The sequence below is a fragment of the Papio anubis genome, chromosome 6 (genome assembly GCF_008728515.1).
Source record: "Papio anubis isolate 15944 chromosome 6, Panubis1.0, whole genome shotgun sequence".
Taxonomy (NCBI): Eukaryota; Metazoa; Chordata; class Mammalia; order Primates; family Cercopithecidae; genus Papio; species Papio anubis.
The window spans coordinates 40,508,562-40,523,648 of record NC_044981.1 but is presented as its reverse complement, the minus strand read 5'-3'; the positions used below and the strand labels follow the sequence as shown (position 1 = coordinate 40,523,648).

At 52.7% G+C, this 15,087-nt stretch overlaps 1 protein-coding gene across 1 annotated transcript in view; it reads left to right on the top strand.

Annotated features, from left to right (window-relative positions):
- The window catches only part of C6H6orf132 (chromosome 6 C6orf132 homolog), a 37,629-nt gene extending 23,671 nt beyond the window's left edge, over positions 1 to 13,958 (top strand). Inside the window, exons 3-5 of the mRNA XM_021937259.2 lie at positions 7,164 to 7,239; positions 9,838 to 12,928; positions 13,500 to 13,958. Coding sequence (XP_021792951.2) covers positions 7,164 to 7,239; positions 9,838 to 12,928; positions 13,500 to 13,617 — 3,285 coding nt within the window. The 3' untranslated portion in view covers positions 13,618 to 13,958. The remainder of the gene's footprint in view (positions 1 to 7,163; positions 7,240 to 9,837; positions 12,929 to 13,499) is intronic.
- Positions 13,959 to 15,087: the final 1,129 nt, after the last annotated feature.

Sequence of the window (15,087 nt, the reverse complement as noted above, 5' to 3'; positions counted from 1 at the left end):
AGGGGTGACCCTGAGTGTCCAGGCCACTGCCCACACGACGCAGGTGAGCTGATTCACACAAGGGACACTTTGTGGGCCTGGACTCACAGAACGCCGTAGCCAAAGTGATCCTTGGAGAGTATTTACAGAAGGGGCAGAAACAGACCAGAGTGAGAAGTTACTTTGCTCCAAGTTAATTGGTAGCCGAGCTGGAGCCATAACACAGGTTTTCCACCTCTTTGTCCCATACTCTTTTTTTTTTTTTTTTTTTTTTGAGACAGGGTTTTGCTCTGTCACCCAGGCTGGAGTGCAGTGGCACAATCTCGGCTCACTGCAATCCCCGCCTCCTGGGTTCAAGTGATTCTCCTGCGTCAGCCTCCCGAGTAGCTGGGATTACAGGTGCCCGCCACCACGCCTGGCTAATTTTTTTGTATTGTTAGTAGAAATGGGGTTTCACCGTGTTGGTCAAGCTGGTCTCAAACTCCTGACCTCAGATGATCCACCTGCCTAGGGCTCCCAAAATGCTGGGATTACAGGTGTGAGCCACCGCACCTGGCACTTGTCCCATATTGTTGCTGCCACTCATTAAAGTCATCCAGGGATGTATTCATTCAACAAATACTTGTTAAACTGCCCCGCCTGTTTCAGGCACATACAAAGAAGCAGCCATCACCGAGCCCTCAAGTAGAGTGGGCTGGGCAGCAGGGACTGCAGTCATCAACAATAGACATAGAGTTGTGTTAGAGGGAAAGTATGAGAGCAAACACTATACTGGCAAAGGAAGGAGGCTGTCAGGTCCCAATATTGGCTCTGGCACTTACTAGCTCTTTGACCTTGGGCAATGTACTTAGCCTCTCTGTGCTTCAGTTTTCTCATCTATAAAATAAAAATAATAACTTGTCTCTTAGGGTTACTGTGAAGACTAACAGTAAAACTGGGTTGGTATATGTGAAGTACTCAGAACAGTGCCTTGCACCTAGTAGGTGCCTCATAAATGTCAGCTGCAATAATAATGCACATAGAGCCTGAGGATCACACAGGGAAGAGAATTAACTCTGGCTGGGGTTGCCAAGAAGGACTTCACAGAGGAAAGGCATTTAATCTGGGGCTTAAAGGATACCTAGGAGTTTGCCAGAAAAGGAAGAGAATCCTAGGCAGAGTGAGAGCAAGAACAAGGCTGTGGAAGCCTGAGAAGATGTGGAAATGGATCGCAAGTAGGGGCAGTGATTTTTGGGGGTTGGGAGAGGCAGATGTAGCTGGATCATCTAGAGGGCTTTTCAAGCTACCCATCTGCCCCCAGGACCTCTGAAACCTCTGCACATTTTCCCCATGGGGTGGTTTCTCTGCCCCACCAAGGACCCCTGCTGCAGGGGGTCCTCGGTGCTACTTGTTCATGAGTAGGTCAGGTTCCCCCAGCTACAGTGGGGTGGGAAAAAGACAAGAACCACCAGTGGGAGCCCAGGGTTTGTGGAGTAGGTGGGGAGAAGATGGCAGGAGCTGCAGGGGGTCCACCTTATGAAAGTTCTCACAGGCCATGTGAAGGTGTTTGAATGTCTTCCTCTGGACCAATGGAAGTATTCTGAGCCAGAAAGTAACCTGCTCTGAGATACTTTTGAGAAAGAATATCCCTGTGGCAGCTTTGGAGAATGGAGTGAGGCAGAGACTGGGAAAGTGTCTAGAGTCAAAGGCAGTGGTGAGGACTGAGAAAGGGCTGAGGTGGAGGGGCAGCAGGAGGAAGGATTCAGGAAGTGACAGGCAGAACTGGATGACAAGCTGGGTTTGCAAGGTGCCCGAAAAGACAGTGATCCATAACTCACTGTGGAACCTTGGGCATGTCACTGAATCTCTCTGAGCCTCTGTTTTCTCATCTGGAAAATGGCGGTAGCAATGACAGCACCTGTCTCACTGGGCTGTTGTGAAAAGCAAATGAGTTAAGCGACAGAAAGTGCTGAAAGAGGCTGGGCGTGGTGGCTCACGCCTGTAATCACAGCACTTTGGGAGGCCAAGGTGGGAGGATCATGAGGTCAGGAGTTCAAGACCAGCCTGGCCACCATAGTGAAACCCTGTCTCCACCAAAAATACAAAAATTAGCCGGGCGTGGTGGCGGGTGCCTGTAATCCCAGCTACTTGGGAGGCTGAATCAGGAGAATCGCTGGAACCCAGGAGTCGGAGCTTGCAGTGAGCCGAGATCTTACCACTGCACTCCAGCCTGGGAGACACAGCGAGACTCTGTCTCAAAAAAAAAAAAAAAAAGTGCTGAAAGAGTACCTGGTGCAGAGTAAGTGCTGGCCGAGTAGCAGCTGTTGATCCTACTGTTAAGACTGGGAGTTTAGTGGATGGGAGAAAGGTGATATCTAGAGGATATACACATTCTAAGTTGCCCCCAACACTTTTTCTTTTGATTTCTTGTCTTCTGTTTTAACTTTTTTTATTATAAGGTATACATAAGATAAAATTTACAATTTTAACAATTTTAAAGTGTACAATTCAGTGGCATTAAGTACATAAACTTTTTCTTTTTTTGTTTGTTTGTTTTTTTTTTTGAGACAGAGTCTCGCTCTGTCACCCAGGCTGGAGTGCAATGGTGTGATCTTGGCTCACTGCAACCTCCGTCTCCCAGGTTTAAGTGATTCCCCTGCCTCAGCCTCCTGAGTAGCTGGGATTACAGGTGCCCGCCACCATACCTGGCTAATTTTTGTATTTTCAGTAGAGACGGGGTTTCACCACATTGGACAGGCTGGTCTCGAACTCCTGACCTCAAGTGATCTGCCTGTCTCAGCCTCCCAAAGTGCTGGGATTACAAGCGTGAGCCATGCACCCTGCCTCAAGCCCTCTTCTTAAGGAGGCTTTTCCTTTGTTCTATGACATGAAGAGAGGCAGGTTAGGAAATTCAGCACCCATAGAGATAGATGCTGTCCACACCTGTGCATTTGCACACTGAACTATGTCACCATCCACGCCAGTGCACTTGATGCCAGCTGCCTGGGCGGGAAGCAGTTTACCTCCCGAGTCTGTTTTTCTGGGACTAAGATTAAAATGAGTTTGCATTTGCCTTCCCTGAATAAACATCAGTGAAAGGGAAAGCTAAGTAAGCCACAGGAGCCCATGTGGGCCCAACTGGGAAAGAAAAGGGCCAGACAGGGGCTTGGAGAGCCAGAGAGACTATGTTCAGTTCAATACTGAAGCTTCTGAAGGGATGAGGTTGGCCTTTGGGACTTGCCCCAGGGCCAGACCGTGGTGTGTCACAGCACCGCAAGCACTGTGGTGAGGTGGTGGACGTGTTGTGGGACCCCCTTGTGTCGGGAAAGGGACCTAAGAAGCCAGGGCTTGGACTGAGCTGTTGTTACAAGCCGCTCCAGAGATGGATTTTCCCCCTGTGGTTTTGGGAGTCTAATGCGTTTTCCAAGTGCTTTAAGATCAAAGGGTATAGTGAGTAATATTACCTTAGGCCCATAAAGTCCGTCCATCTTCCTCCCACACACACCATTAAGCATTCAGGGTAACCCAGAAGGTGCTACTAGACTTCCAGGGAGCTTAGCTTTGATTGTTCACAATTTTTTCACTTTTCTGGAAAAGAGGATTATAAGATATAATCCTTCAACTATTATTGGTTTCCTGGATTAGGGATATTATCTCATTTGATCCTCATAATAGCCCTGCAAAGTAGGAACTATTGACTCAATTTTATTTTATTTTCTTTTTTTTTTCTTTTTTTGAGACAGTCTTGCTCTATCGCCCAGGCTGGAGTGTAGTGGCGTGATCTCAGCTCACTGCAACCTCTGCCTCCCCAGTTCAAGCAATTCTCCCTGCCTTAGCCTCCCGAATAGCTGGGATTACAGGCACCTGCCACCATGCCTGGCTAAGTTTTGTATTTTTAGTAGCGATGGGGTTTCGCCATGTTGGCCAGGCTGGTCTTGAACTCCTGACCTCAGGTTATCCTCCCACCTTGGCCTCCCAAAGTGCTGGGATTATAGGCATGAGCCACCATGCCCGGCTGCCTCAATTTTCTAAGTGAAGAAAATGGGTCTCAGTGATCTATAGAAAAGGTAAGGTGGAAAGCCTAGGTTTGCACCCTGGTTCTGTGAAGGGATTTGAGGTGACACTGGTCACACTCTTAGTATAGGGCTATCACATAGGAGGAGCCTGGACAATGGCTCAACATCACTGTCCCCATCCCACATCTCCACTGCTCATCTAAGGCCACACCGCTGGCAAGCCTGAGCATGAATGGAACCGAAGACTTTTGATGCTAAGTCCCTAGCCTTTCCACTTTCCAATTATGTTGAAATTAATCAGAGATCTCAACCCTGGCTTTTGAAGGCCGGACCTCCATCTCATCAAAATCGGAGTGTGCGTACTTGATGGAGGTTATTAGACCATCAGTGGTTTGCATGTGTATGTGGCACATCTCAGGATGTCATGGGAAACACACCTCTGATGGGCTGGGTCCCTGTACCTGCCCCTGGTTCCCAGTCACTGGGTTTGAGAAATGTTGAGAACAGGAATGTTGTTGGCCATGCAAATCAACAAAGGCAGAAAAAAAAAAAGACAAGTTGATGGCTCAAGGCCATTCCAGCTTCAGAATTCTTCAAGAACAAGATGAGTGGTTTGCTGATCCCCTGTGACCACAGTAATTCTGAGATGGCCCTTGGTAACCCAGGGTCTCACAGATATTTCTGTAACATTGACCTTGAGTGCCCTTCTTGTATATTAAGTCCAGAGAGTTAGTACCATCAGCCCATCGCTGAGTAACAACTGGGCTTACTATGCATCCAGCTTTGGGGGATACCATAAGACATGGTCCCTGACTCCGAGGAGCTCCCAGATCTCACTGAAGGAACTAGAGGACAATCTGGAGTGCAAACAAGAGTCCCCCCTCTTTTGGAAGCTTGGCTGTGGGTTGCTCTGGGCAGCAGTGGGTCAGTGTGGTGCGGACAGGGGATGGCTCCCAAGTGCTTTTTGTGCATTGCATCATTTAGTCTTCACAACTTCCCTACAATGGGTAATTCTGTTGTTATCACCATTTCACAGGCAGGGAAATTGAGACACAGGGAGGTTAAGTAACTTGCACAGTCATACACCTAATAGGTAGCAAAGCTGAGATTCAAATCCAGGCAGGCCGGAAAGCCAGAGTCAATGCTCTTAGCCCCTACCCCTGTTCCATCCTAGAGGGGCTCAGCTAATCCTTGAAGGATGAGGGATTTTAGGGAGGCAAAATACTAAGGAGTGGGAGCTCCACAGACCTGGGTTTGGTAGTACTGGTTGTGTGACTTTAGACAACTTTGAGCCTCAATTTCTTCATCTGGTAAATGATAACATCCTCTTTTATACAGAGTGGTGTGACTGAGATAATGCGTTTAGTTAGAGCACAGTGCAAGGAGTTTTATGATGATGATTATTGTTATAAACGGAGAGTGGGAAAGACAGGTACAGCTGACCAATGCCCAGCATCATGGATGAACATGGACTATATGTGGTGGTTGAACAGGTGGCAGGGAGGGAGTCCGTGAAGTTACAGTGTGGGATGGTTGTAATAGGTGAGTGTGAAATAACAGTTGGCTGGGAAGCATGAGGCCAGGTCATTGAGGACCTTGAAAACTAACTAAAATGCTCTACAGCTCTTCAAAACAGCAGGTGTGTGGACTTTGTTGACATATGGAAATGTATGTTTGGAAAAAAAAAATAGAATGCAAAATAGTATGTACAGACTGACAGCTGTGTAAACATATTATAGCCTGTTAAGCTTAGCGATCAGAAGGGCATCTGCAGAGCTATAAATATTCAAGTTCAGGCTGGGAACAGTGGCTCATACCTGTAATCCCCACACTTTGGGAGGCCAAGGTGGGCGGATTACTTGAGCCCAGGAGTTCCAGACCAGCTTGGGAGACATGACAAAACCACATTCTCTAAAACATATACAAAAAATTAGCTAGGGCTGGGCACAGTGGCTCACGCCTGTAATCCCAGCACTTTGGAAGGCAGAGGTGGGCGGATCACGAGGTCAGGAGTTCAAGACCAGCCTGGCCAACATGGTGAAACCCCATCTCTACTAAAAATACAAAAAATTAGCTGGGCATGGTGGTGCACGCCCCTATAATCCCAGCTACTCAGGAGGCTGAGGTTGCGGTGAGCGGGGATCATGCCATTGCCCTCCAGCCTGGGTGACACAGTAAGACTCCATCTCAAAAAAAGAAAAAAAAGCCAGGAATGGTGGGCACACATCTGTAGTTCCAGCTACAGATGGGAAGATTGCTTGAGCCAGGGAGATCAAGGCTGCAGTGAGCCATGATTGTACCACTGCACTCCAGCTTAGGTGACAGAATAAAACCCTGTCTCAATTAAAAAAAAAAAAAATTCAAGTTCATCACTTTTTATTTTTCTGTAAACACCTAATGACTACTAAGAACACACAGGAGGCCAGGCTGAGGAGTGTGGCTTTTCACCTGTGGACCTCCATGGGGAGTCGTTGCAAATTCTATCGGTTTGTTTTGCTTTTTCATTGAGATGGAATTCATATACAGTCAATCCTCCCTATTTGTGGATTCTGTATTTGCAAATTTTGCTTAGTGGCTAAAATTTATTTGTAACCCCAGAATCAATGTTTGTATTGCTTCTGTGGTCATTTACAGACATGCACAGAGCAGTGAAAATTTTGAGTTGTTCAATGCACAAGTTCCCAGCTAAACAATAGGATCCTTTGTCTTCTTGTTTTAGCTGTCATACATAAATGTCTTTTTCTGTTTAGTGTCACGTGTTATAGTGCTATCGGCCATGAGTTCAATGTTAACCAACCAACAAAATATATTAAAGTGTCTTTAAGCAGAAATACAGCTAAAACAAGGTTATGGTTATGTATTGATCAGTTGACAAAAATCTTGTGACCAGGGGTCACAGGAACCTAACCCTGTATTTCCCCTAGGAGAAATGGGTCAGTATTTACGAATACCATGTTCACTGCAACTTTATAGAACATAACTATGACAAATGGTGAGGATTGGTTGACTGTACCACATGATTCCTTTTTTTTCAAAATCAGACTTTTATGTTTTGGTATATGCACAAGGTTATGCAGCCATGAGTGTCACTGCAGATTTTCAAGCAGTAACATGGCCTCAATGAGCAGCAGTTTTAGAATTATCTGTCCATCTTTCCCTGTCCCCTGATTTATTTCTGGTCTCTTTCAGAATGCCCAGGAAAACCATGGGCTGGCTGTCCCCACCCCCTCAGTTCCAGAAGACTTCGCAGACAAAGAAGTGACAGGTAAGTGAACCCTGGGCTTGAGGCTTGTCCATCTTTCTTTCTGTCCTCCTAGGGCCCTGAGTTCAAAAGCCAAGCATCTTTCTGACCATCTTCACAGCTGGTGACAAAGACAGAGTCCCCAGGCACAGCCACTCTCGCTATCCTCAGTCCTCTTGATTACTGGCTGCAGTGGGCCCGGGCAGCGGGGCTGGGAGTTGAGGAGAGCCAGGGTCAGCAAAGGCCCCCTTCTGGCGGGGGAAGGATGGTGAGGCGACAAGGCCAGAGCAGGAACAAGTGCAGCATAAAGTGGGAGAAGGGCCTGGCTTTGAATCTCACCTCCCTACATATTCGCTTTGCTCCCTTGGGCAAGACGCTTCACCCCTCCTACCTCTGTATCTTCCAATGAACAATGGGAACAACAGTTCAGTTTGGAGGAGTAAATGAAGTGGTGGATGGGATATAAGTCATGTCTGTCACACCTCTCAGAGGTGCTTCAAACTCGCTAATGGCTTCCCTTATCACTCAGAGAAAAGGTTCTTGCAAGGACTGCTGGAGTCTAACCTGAGTCTGGCCACTTTCCTTGCTTGCTTTCTCCTCCCACACTACCCCGGCCAAAGTGTCTCCTGTTGCTCCTGAAATACCCCAGGCACATTTCCACCTTGGGGTCTTTGCACTACAGACCTCTCAGGTTAGAATGTTCTTCTGTAAGGCATCTGTGTGGCCGTCTCCCTCACTCCTTCCTTCTTTGCTCAAATGTCACCTTCTCTGCGAGGCCTTCTCAGACTACTTTATTTATTTATTTATTTAAGATGGAGTCTTGCTCTGTCGCCAGGCTGGAGGGCAGTGGCATGATCTCAGCTCACTGCAACCTCGGCCTCCTGAGTAGCTGGGATTACAGGCGCACGCCACCACGCCCAGTTAATTTTTGTATTTTTAGTAGAGACAGGGTTTCACCATGTTGGCCAGGATGGTCTCTATCTCTTGACCCTGTGATCCGCCTGCCTCGGCCTCCCAAAGTGCTGGGATTACAGGTGTGTGCCACCGCACCCAGCTGGACTGCCCTATTTAAATTGCACCCGCTGCACCCCTCCCTTGCTGGTATTTTTCCCATCGCACTCATCCTCTAATGTGATAATAATGTACTCACACGTTATGTTCATTGTCCCATTCAATCATAAGCTCCCTAGGAGGGCCAGTGTTTGTCCGTTTTTTGTTTTGTTGGTTTTTTGCTGCTGTACCCCAGCTCCTAACTCCTGCCTGATGGTTGGGTGCTCAGTGAACGTTAGTCTTCCCTTTCCCTGCTCTTGGTTTCTTCAGTTTGAAGTCAGGCAGCTGGGAGGAGCCCTTCAGAGCTGCACACTCCCCAGGTTCGCCACACTGTTAGGGACTGAGAGGAGGGAAGCAAAGGATGGGTGCCACTAAGAAGGAAGTAGACTCTGGGAGGGGGGCTGGGGACCTGGTCTGAGGACAACAGAGGGATGTGAGCTGCTGGGACCAGGGACTCTCAGCATCTCTTTAGTACCCAGATTGTCCAGGCCACCTTCCTTCTGCACACCCCCGTTCCATCATGCAGACCAGAATCTGCCTCCGTTCTCTATGAAGTGGACAGCTAGGTTCTTAGTAGCTTCAGGGTCTTTAGAAAGCAGGAGTTGTTTGTGCAAACTGCTCCCTCCTGCAGGTCTGTCACCCAGCCTTCCTCACTGAGGAGCTCTCTCGCCCCTGCCCCATGACTTCCTATCTCTTTCCCACTTTCCCTGTCTCACACAGTCTGAAAAGGTCAGCACAGATAGTAGCAGTCAAAGTGGTTCCGTTCTATTAACTGCCTACTAGAGGCCTGGCACCATGACAAGCCCTTTCTGTGTATTTGCATGGATTCTCTCATTTAATCCTCACAACGGCTGTAAGAAGCGAGCATGGACAACATGCTCCTTTGATAGATGAGGAAACTGAGGCTCAGCAAGGTTAATTAGTGTGTTCAAGGTCGCTCATCTAATAAGTGGTAAAGCTGGGATGTGAACCCTGGACTTTCTGGCTTGGCCAAGATCAAGGTCGCAGTAAAAAACAGATGGCGCACTCAAAGGGGATAACTGAAGAGAGTTGAGTAAAGGGACGGTGTACCAGAGTGTGAGCTTGGTTAGGCGACTCCTGTCTCCTGGGAACAGTGACACCCAGGGACTGAACACAGTGGGAGAGGGACATCCCGACAGGACCTGTGTCTGCGGGGCAGGAAAGGCAGCTGCTGCCAACCTGTGACGCAGCCAGGAGGCAGCCAGAGGAACCAGAGCCCTGGCCCCCTTGTCCCCACCCCCCATCTCAGAGGGCAAGGGAGTCCCGGCGCAGGTTAGAGCGTGACTCTGGGGAGGCAAATGGAGGTTATTCCTTACAGGCTTCAAAGGCTGTGCCAGGGACAGGCAGGGGACCCTCCCTAGAAAGAAGGGGGACACTCCCAGGACAGCTCAGGAGACTGGACACGGGGCTGCTCCCTCTCTTGGTGTTCAGGAGAAAATGATCCAGTCATTCTCTTGGGCGCCCACCCCTGCCCCTGCGCTGGGTAAACAGAAATTGGCAGGGCTGGTCTGCCTTGTTTCCGCCCCCCATCTTTGTCTCTTCCTCTTTCAGGTACCAGCTCACTAGTCAATGGCAACCTCCGACTGTACAGCTCTGTGGGTGACCTGAGGCCTGGGCAGTATGGCCAGGATCTACTCATCCCCCCACCTCCCCCAGGCCCAGCCCCGGGGCCCCCCCAGGACATTTCACAACCTCCAGGGGAGTTGCCACTGCCATCTCCACCTTCCACAGCACCCCCACCGCCTCCCCTGCTGCTGGAACCCCCACCCCCGCCCAGCATGGCCCCACCTCCACCCCCAGTATTGGAGGCCCTGTCCCCACCACACACTCTTTCCTCCCCATCCACACCCACCCCTCCTGACTTCATTCCCCCTGCCCCACCCTTGGCCTTTTTAGCGCCCCCACCACCTCCTATGCCAGCCCCAGCACCCCCAGCTCCAGCATCTCCTCACACAGTGGGGACTCGTCTCTTTCCCCCTGGGGGTGTCACCAAGTGGAAATCAGATGTAGCACTGAATGGCAGGCAGGCAGAGGCCACCAGATTCAGCCCCCCGAGAAGCCCTGCTGAGCCAAAGGGGAGTGCCCTGGGACCTAACCCAGAGCCCCATCTCACCTTCCCCCGTTCTTTCAAAGTGCCTCCCCCAACCCCAGTCAGGACTTCGTCCATCCCAGTTCAGGAAGCACAAGAGGCTCCTCAAAAGGAAGAGGGGGCCACCAACAAGGCTCCCAGCCGACTCCCACTGCCTCCCAGCTTCCACATCCGCCCCGCCTCCCAGGTCTACCCAGACAGGACCCCCAAGCCAGACTGCCCTGGGGAGCTCAGGGCCGCAGCACCAGCCAGCTCAAGGCTTGGCCAGTCCCAGTCCCAAGCAGATGAGCCCCCAAGAGTTGGGACTCCGGGGACTCCGCCTCCAGCCCCTCCCCTGCCCCCTCCTGCAGCCCCCCTCCCTCCCCCACCACCCCCACTTCCCCCAGCTGCACCTCCTTTGCCCTGTGCTCAGAAGGCAGCCCATCCACCTGCTGGATTTACAAAACCCCCTAAATCCAGCTCTCCTGCTCTCAAACCCAAACCCAACCCCCCCAGCCCAGCGGACACAGCCTCTTCAGCACCTGTGGACTGGAGGGACCCCAGCCAGATGGAAAAGCTGCGGAACGAGCTGGCGGCCTATCTCTGTGGCTCCAGGAGAGAGGACCGATTCCTCAGTCACAGGCCAGGCCCAACAGTGGCCCCTCAGAGCAAGGAGGGCAAGAAGGACCCCAGCATGCTCGAGAAAGAGACTCCCCCGAGCCCGCCAGCAAAGGACACTCCCCCAGGTGTTCCTGAAAAGAGTCTTGGCGGCAGCAGCCTGACAGAGACAGAGGCTACCCCCAGCCTGGCCCTGCCCCCTGTGGACTACATTCCCCAAGACTCTCCAACTCCCAGTGTGCGGCAGATCCGGAATGAGCTGGAGGCCCGGCTCTCCTCATCCGCAGAGAAGGAGGCTAAGCCCAGCATAGGATCTCTACCCCCTAAGCCTCGGCTAGAAGGGGGAAGAATTTTTGAAAATGGGGCTGATAATGACAAACTCTCCAAGCCTGTGGCCAAGAATCTGCCACCTCAATCTACCACCCTGCTGCCAACCACACCACTCCAGCCCAAGGCCATGTTGGGACCAACCACACCACCCAAGGCCACAGCTGGGCCAGCCACACCACCCAAGGCCACACCTGGGCCAACCACACCACTCAAGGCCACAGCTGGGCCAACCACACCACCCAAGGCCACATCTGGCCTGGCCATATCATCTACAGCCACAACTCTGCCCACCACCACATCCCAACTGATGGCAGAGAAAGACTCAGGGCCAGGTGGGCAGCCAGCGAAGCCAGCATCTCAAGAAGTTTCCACTCCCTCCCAGCCAAGGGGAGAGGGGTCCCCCTCAGAGGCCACTAGGCTGCCCACACAGGGAGCCCACTCATCTCCAGCCCTCCCACCAAAGACATCTCCTGGTGGAGGAGAGGTGCCATGTCTCTACAAGCCCCACTGCCACCAGAGCAGCCTCAGCCGTGAGGTTGCTGTGGTGATGCCCACCCTGGCCAGAGGAGGGGCTGCAGGGCCAGGGGAGCCCGTAGAGGTGAAGGAGCCCCCAGGGCTGCCAGCCAAGCCCTCTGCCTCAGCCCAGCCCACTGATGAACTCCTCAGGCACCCGGTGACTGGGGAAGTGGTGGAGCGGGGCTCACCGATGGCCCTGCTCCTGGCGGCCAGGCAGAGGGCACAGAAGGGGAGACCTGGAGGGGCTGCCCTGGGTCGGTCCTCTCTGCCAGGAAGTCTCCGTGACCACAGCCACCAAGCCGAGGTCAGCTCTGACAGCATCTTCCACAGCCAAGGCAGGCCCAACTCCTTCACTGTGGTGCCCAAGTTACCCAAGGAAGCTGAGAAGGACTCCCCGCTGACGACCGAAATACCCAATAAGTGGGGGCCGCGGCCGGGAAGAGACGCAGAGGGCACAGAGCCGAGCCGCAGGCACAACTGGACAAAGCCGGAGCCCCAGGCCCCTGTGGCCTGGGAAAGAGCTGCTACCTCCAACCTCCCCCAGGGCCACCCGCTGCCCAAGTCCTTCTCCTCTCCACCTTCTCCTTCGTACAAGAGAGAGGAGGAGGAGGAGGAGTTCAACTTCGAGGTCATCCCACCGCCGCCAGAGTTCAGCAATGACCCTGAGCCCCCGGCCCCGGCCCTCCAGTATCTGGGCCGCCGGAGCTCCCCTCCCCGGAACAACTACTCAGACTTGGGGCAGCCCCCGAATGCTGGCCCCGGGGCGCCCCCGGCTCTCGGCTTCTCGCGCTTTCCCGTGGGCGCGCGCTACGCCGGGGCTGGGGGCCTGGAGCGCTTCTCGGGAGGGGGCCGCTCGCTCATAAAGAAGCGCCTGTACGTCGGGGAGCCGCACCGCGGCCCAGGGATGCCCCGCGGTGGCACAGGCCGCAGCCTGAGCCCTCCCAACTGCTTCCGGCCGCAACCCGGAGGCCCCGAGATGCGGCGCGTGAACTCGGCGGGTCGCGCGCCCCCCGGAGGCCTGCATGCAAGGAGGCTGTCCCTGGAGGGCGCTGCCCGGGGCGCCGCGGAGACCAAGCACAAAGCGCCTGGCAGCGCCCCAGCTGCTGGCAGGTGAGCTGCGGACCCGCCTGGTGCGGGAAGCCGGGAGGGGTGAAAAGCCAGGCGAGGGCCAAGGAGGCCCGGCCATCAGTTAAGAGAAAACATTTGGTTTTCTCCCCTCGGCCTTGCAGGTAGAACGGGGAGGGAGGCCCACTTACCGGGAGAGGGCGCTGTTGGCGCCTTCCTGACCTCCCTTGTTGTCTTTCCCCATCATCTCCTCTCGTCTCTCTCCCACCCGCTAGATCCCAGCGGTCAGGCTAAGTGTGGGGCGGGCAGAGATCTGAGTGGTCCTTCGGTGGAGGGATTTCCCAACACAGAGTTGGATCCAGACACAGGCTAGGAGTGAAAGATTTCTGAGAGAGAGGATATTAGGCATGTTCTCTGGCCAGCAGGGCCCAGACCGGAATGGGAGCCCTGTCTGTGATGGACTGCAGTCCCTCCCTGGGGTCGATAAGCCCAGGGCTTGTGGGGGCAAATACAGAAGTATGAGCAGCATCTTTTCCTCTCGGTCCCTGGGGGAGATGGGAGGCGTGTTGGCTAACCAGCTGCAGATATTAACCTCACATCTCTTGCTCTCCCCCAGGTCTCCCCACACCACCACCCGCTATGGAAGCCCCATCAACACGTTCACCGTGAGGCCTGGGACCCGCCATCCCATCTCCTATGCCTGCTCAGGGGCCCATTGGAAAGCCACCTCCTGAGCCAGGGGTTCTCTTAGCTCTATTCCAACAAACTGTGTCCTTAAGGATCTGGGCACTTGTTTCTTGTGGGGGGTGGGAGGTACACAGCAGCTGTTAGGCGACCTGACTCAGACACAGAGGAGTCTTTGATCCCCAAAGACCAACGATGAGAAGCAGTGGCCCAGGAAGATCAAGAGTGGGCTTCTGTTTCCCAAAGCCTGGTGTGGCTGTGGACTGTACATATCGGGGGTGGGAGGGGAAGGAGGTTAGAGAGGAGGAACCATTAAGGACCTGGGTGCTGAGTTTCTGCTCTCTGGTACTATCTGCTTTAGCAAGAGTTATTTAAAACAGTTTTACAAGCACGGCCTACTGAGCAGGTTCTGAAAACAAGGGGTGGGTCACTGACTCTGAACTGGAACCCATCCAGATAGCTGTGATTGTCTCTCAGGCCCTTGCAAAGGGCTGGTTCCCAGCTCTATCCTGGTGGGTGTGCAGGGCACCGAAGGGAGAGCTTTAGCCTCCATCACCTGCCATCCCAAGCAAGAGTGGACACCTGGGGTTCCTAGGCGCGTTGAGGTGGGACCAGGAATGTGTATGTATAACACATGGAGAAGGACCATGTGTAGGGTGGGGAGAGAAGCTCCCACGTGTGGAATGGAAGCCCTTTGCATTGGCCAAGGGCAGAGGTGGGAGATTGATGGTTCACTTCTCCTTGGCTCTGGCCCTTAGCTACGGGGAAGCCTACAGAGAGGACACTTGGCAAGTTTAGGATGGGAAGCAGGGTTAAGCCTGGCTGTGCTATTCAGACCTGTGCAGCCCTGATTTTGGGGATTGGGCCCAAGGAGCCGTGAGTCTTTGGCTTGACACTAGGGGCTTTACATGGCCAGGTCTCATATGGGATTTGGAGAGGGCATTTTTCCTAACACTGATACTACAAGTCACCAATACTACTGATGCCTTAAGATGCTAGAAAGCCTTGGAGAGTGGAGGCAGCAGAGATGGGAATGGAGGTCTGAAGAAGCTTGCCGCTGAAGGGGAGTGTGTTTGGGAAAGTCAAGAGTGGTAGGATTGGTTGGCCGGGTGCAGTGACTCACACCTGTAATCCCAGTACTTTGGGAGGCTGAGGCTGGTGGATCACTTGAGGTCAGAAGTTCGAGACCACCTTGCCAAAATGGTGAAACCCTATCTCTACTAAAAATATGGGGGGAAAAAAGGGTGCTAGGATTGGGCCAGTTAAGAGCAGGGGAGACCTGGCCGGGCACGGTGGCTTACGCCTGTAATCTTAGCCCTTTGGGAGGCTGAAGTGGGTGGATCACGAGGTCAAGAGATTGAGACCATCTTGGCCTACATGGTGAAACCCCGTCTCTACTAAAAATACAAAAATGAACTGGGCATGGTGGTGTGTGCCTGTAGTCCCAGCTACTCGGGAGGCTGAGGCAGGAGAATTGCTCGAACCCGGGAGGCAGAGGTTGCAGTGAGCCGAGATCGCGC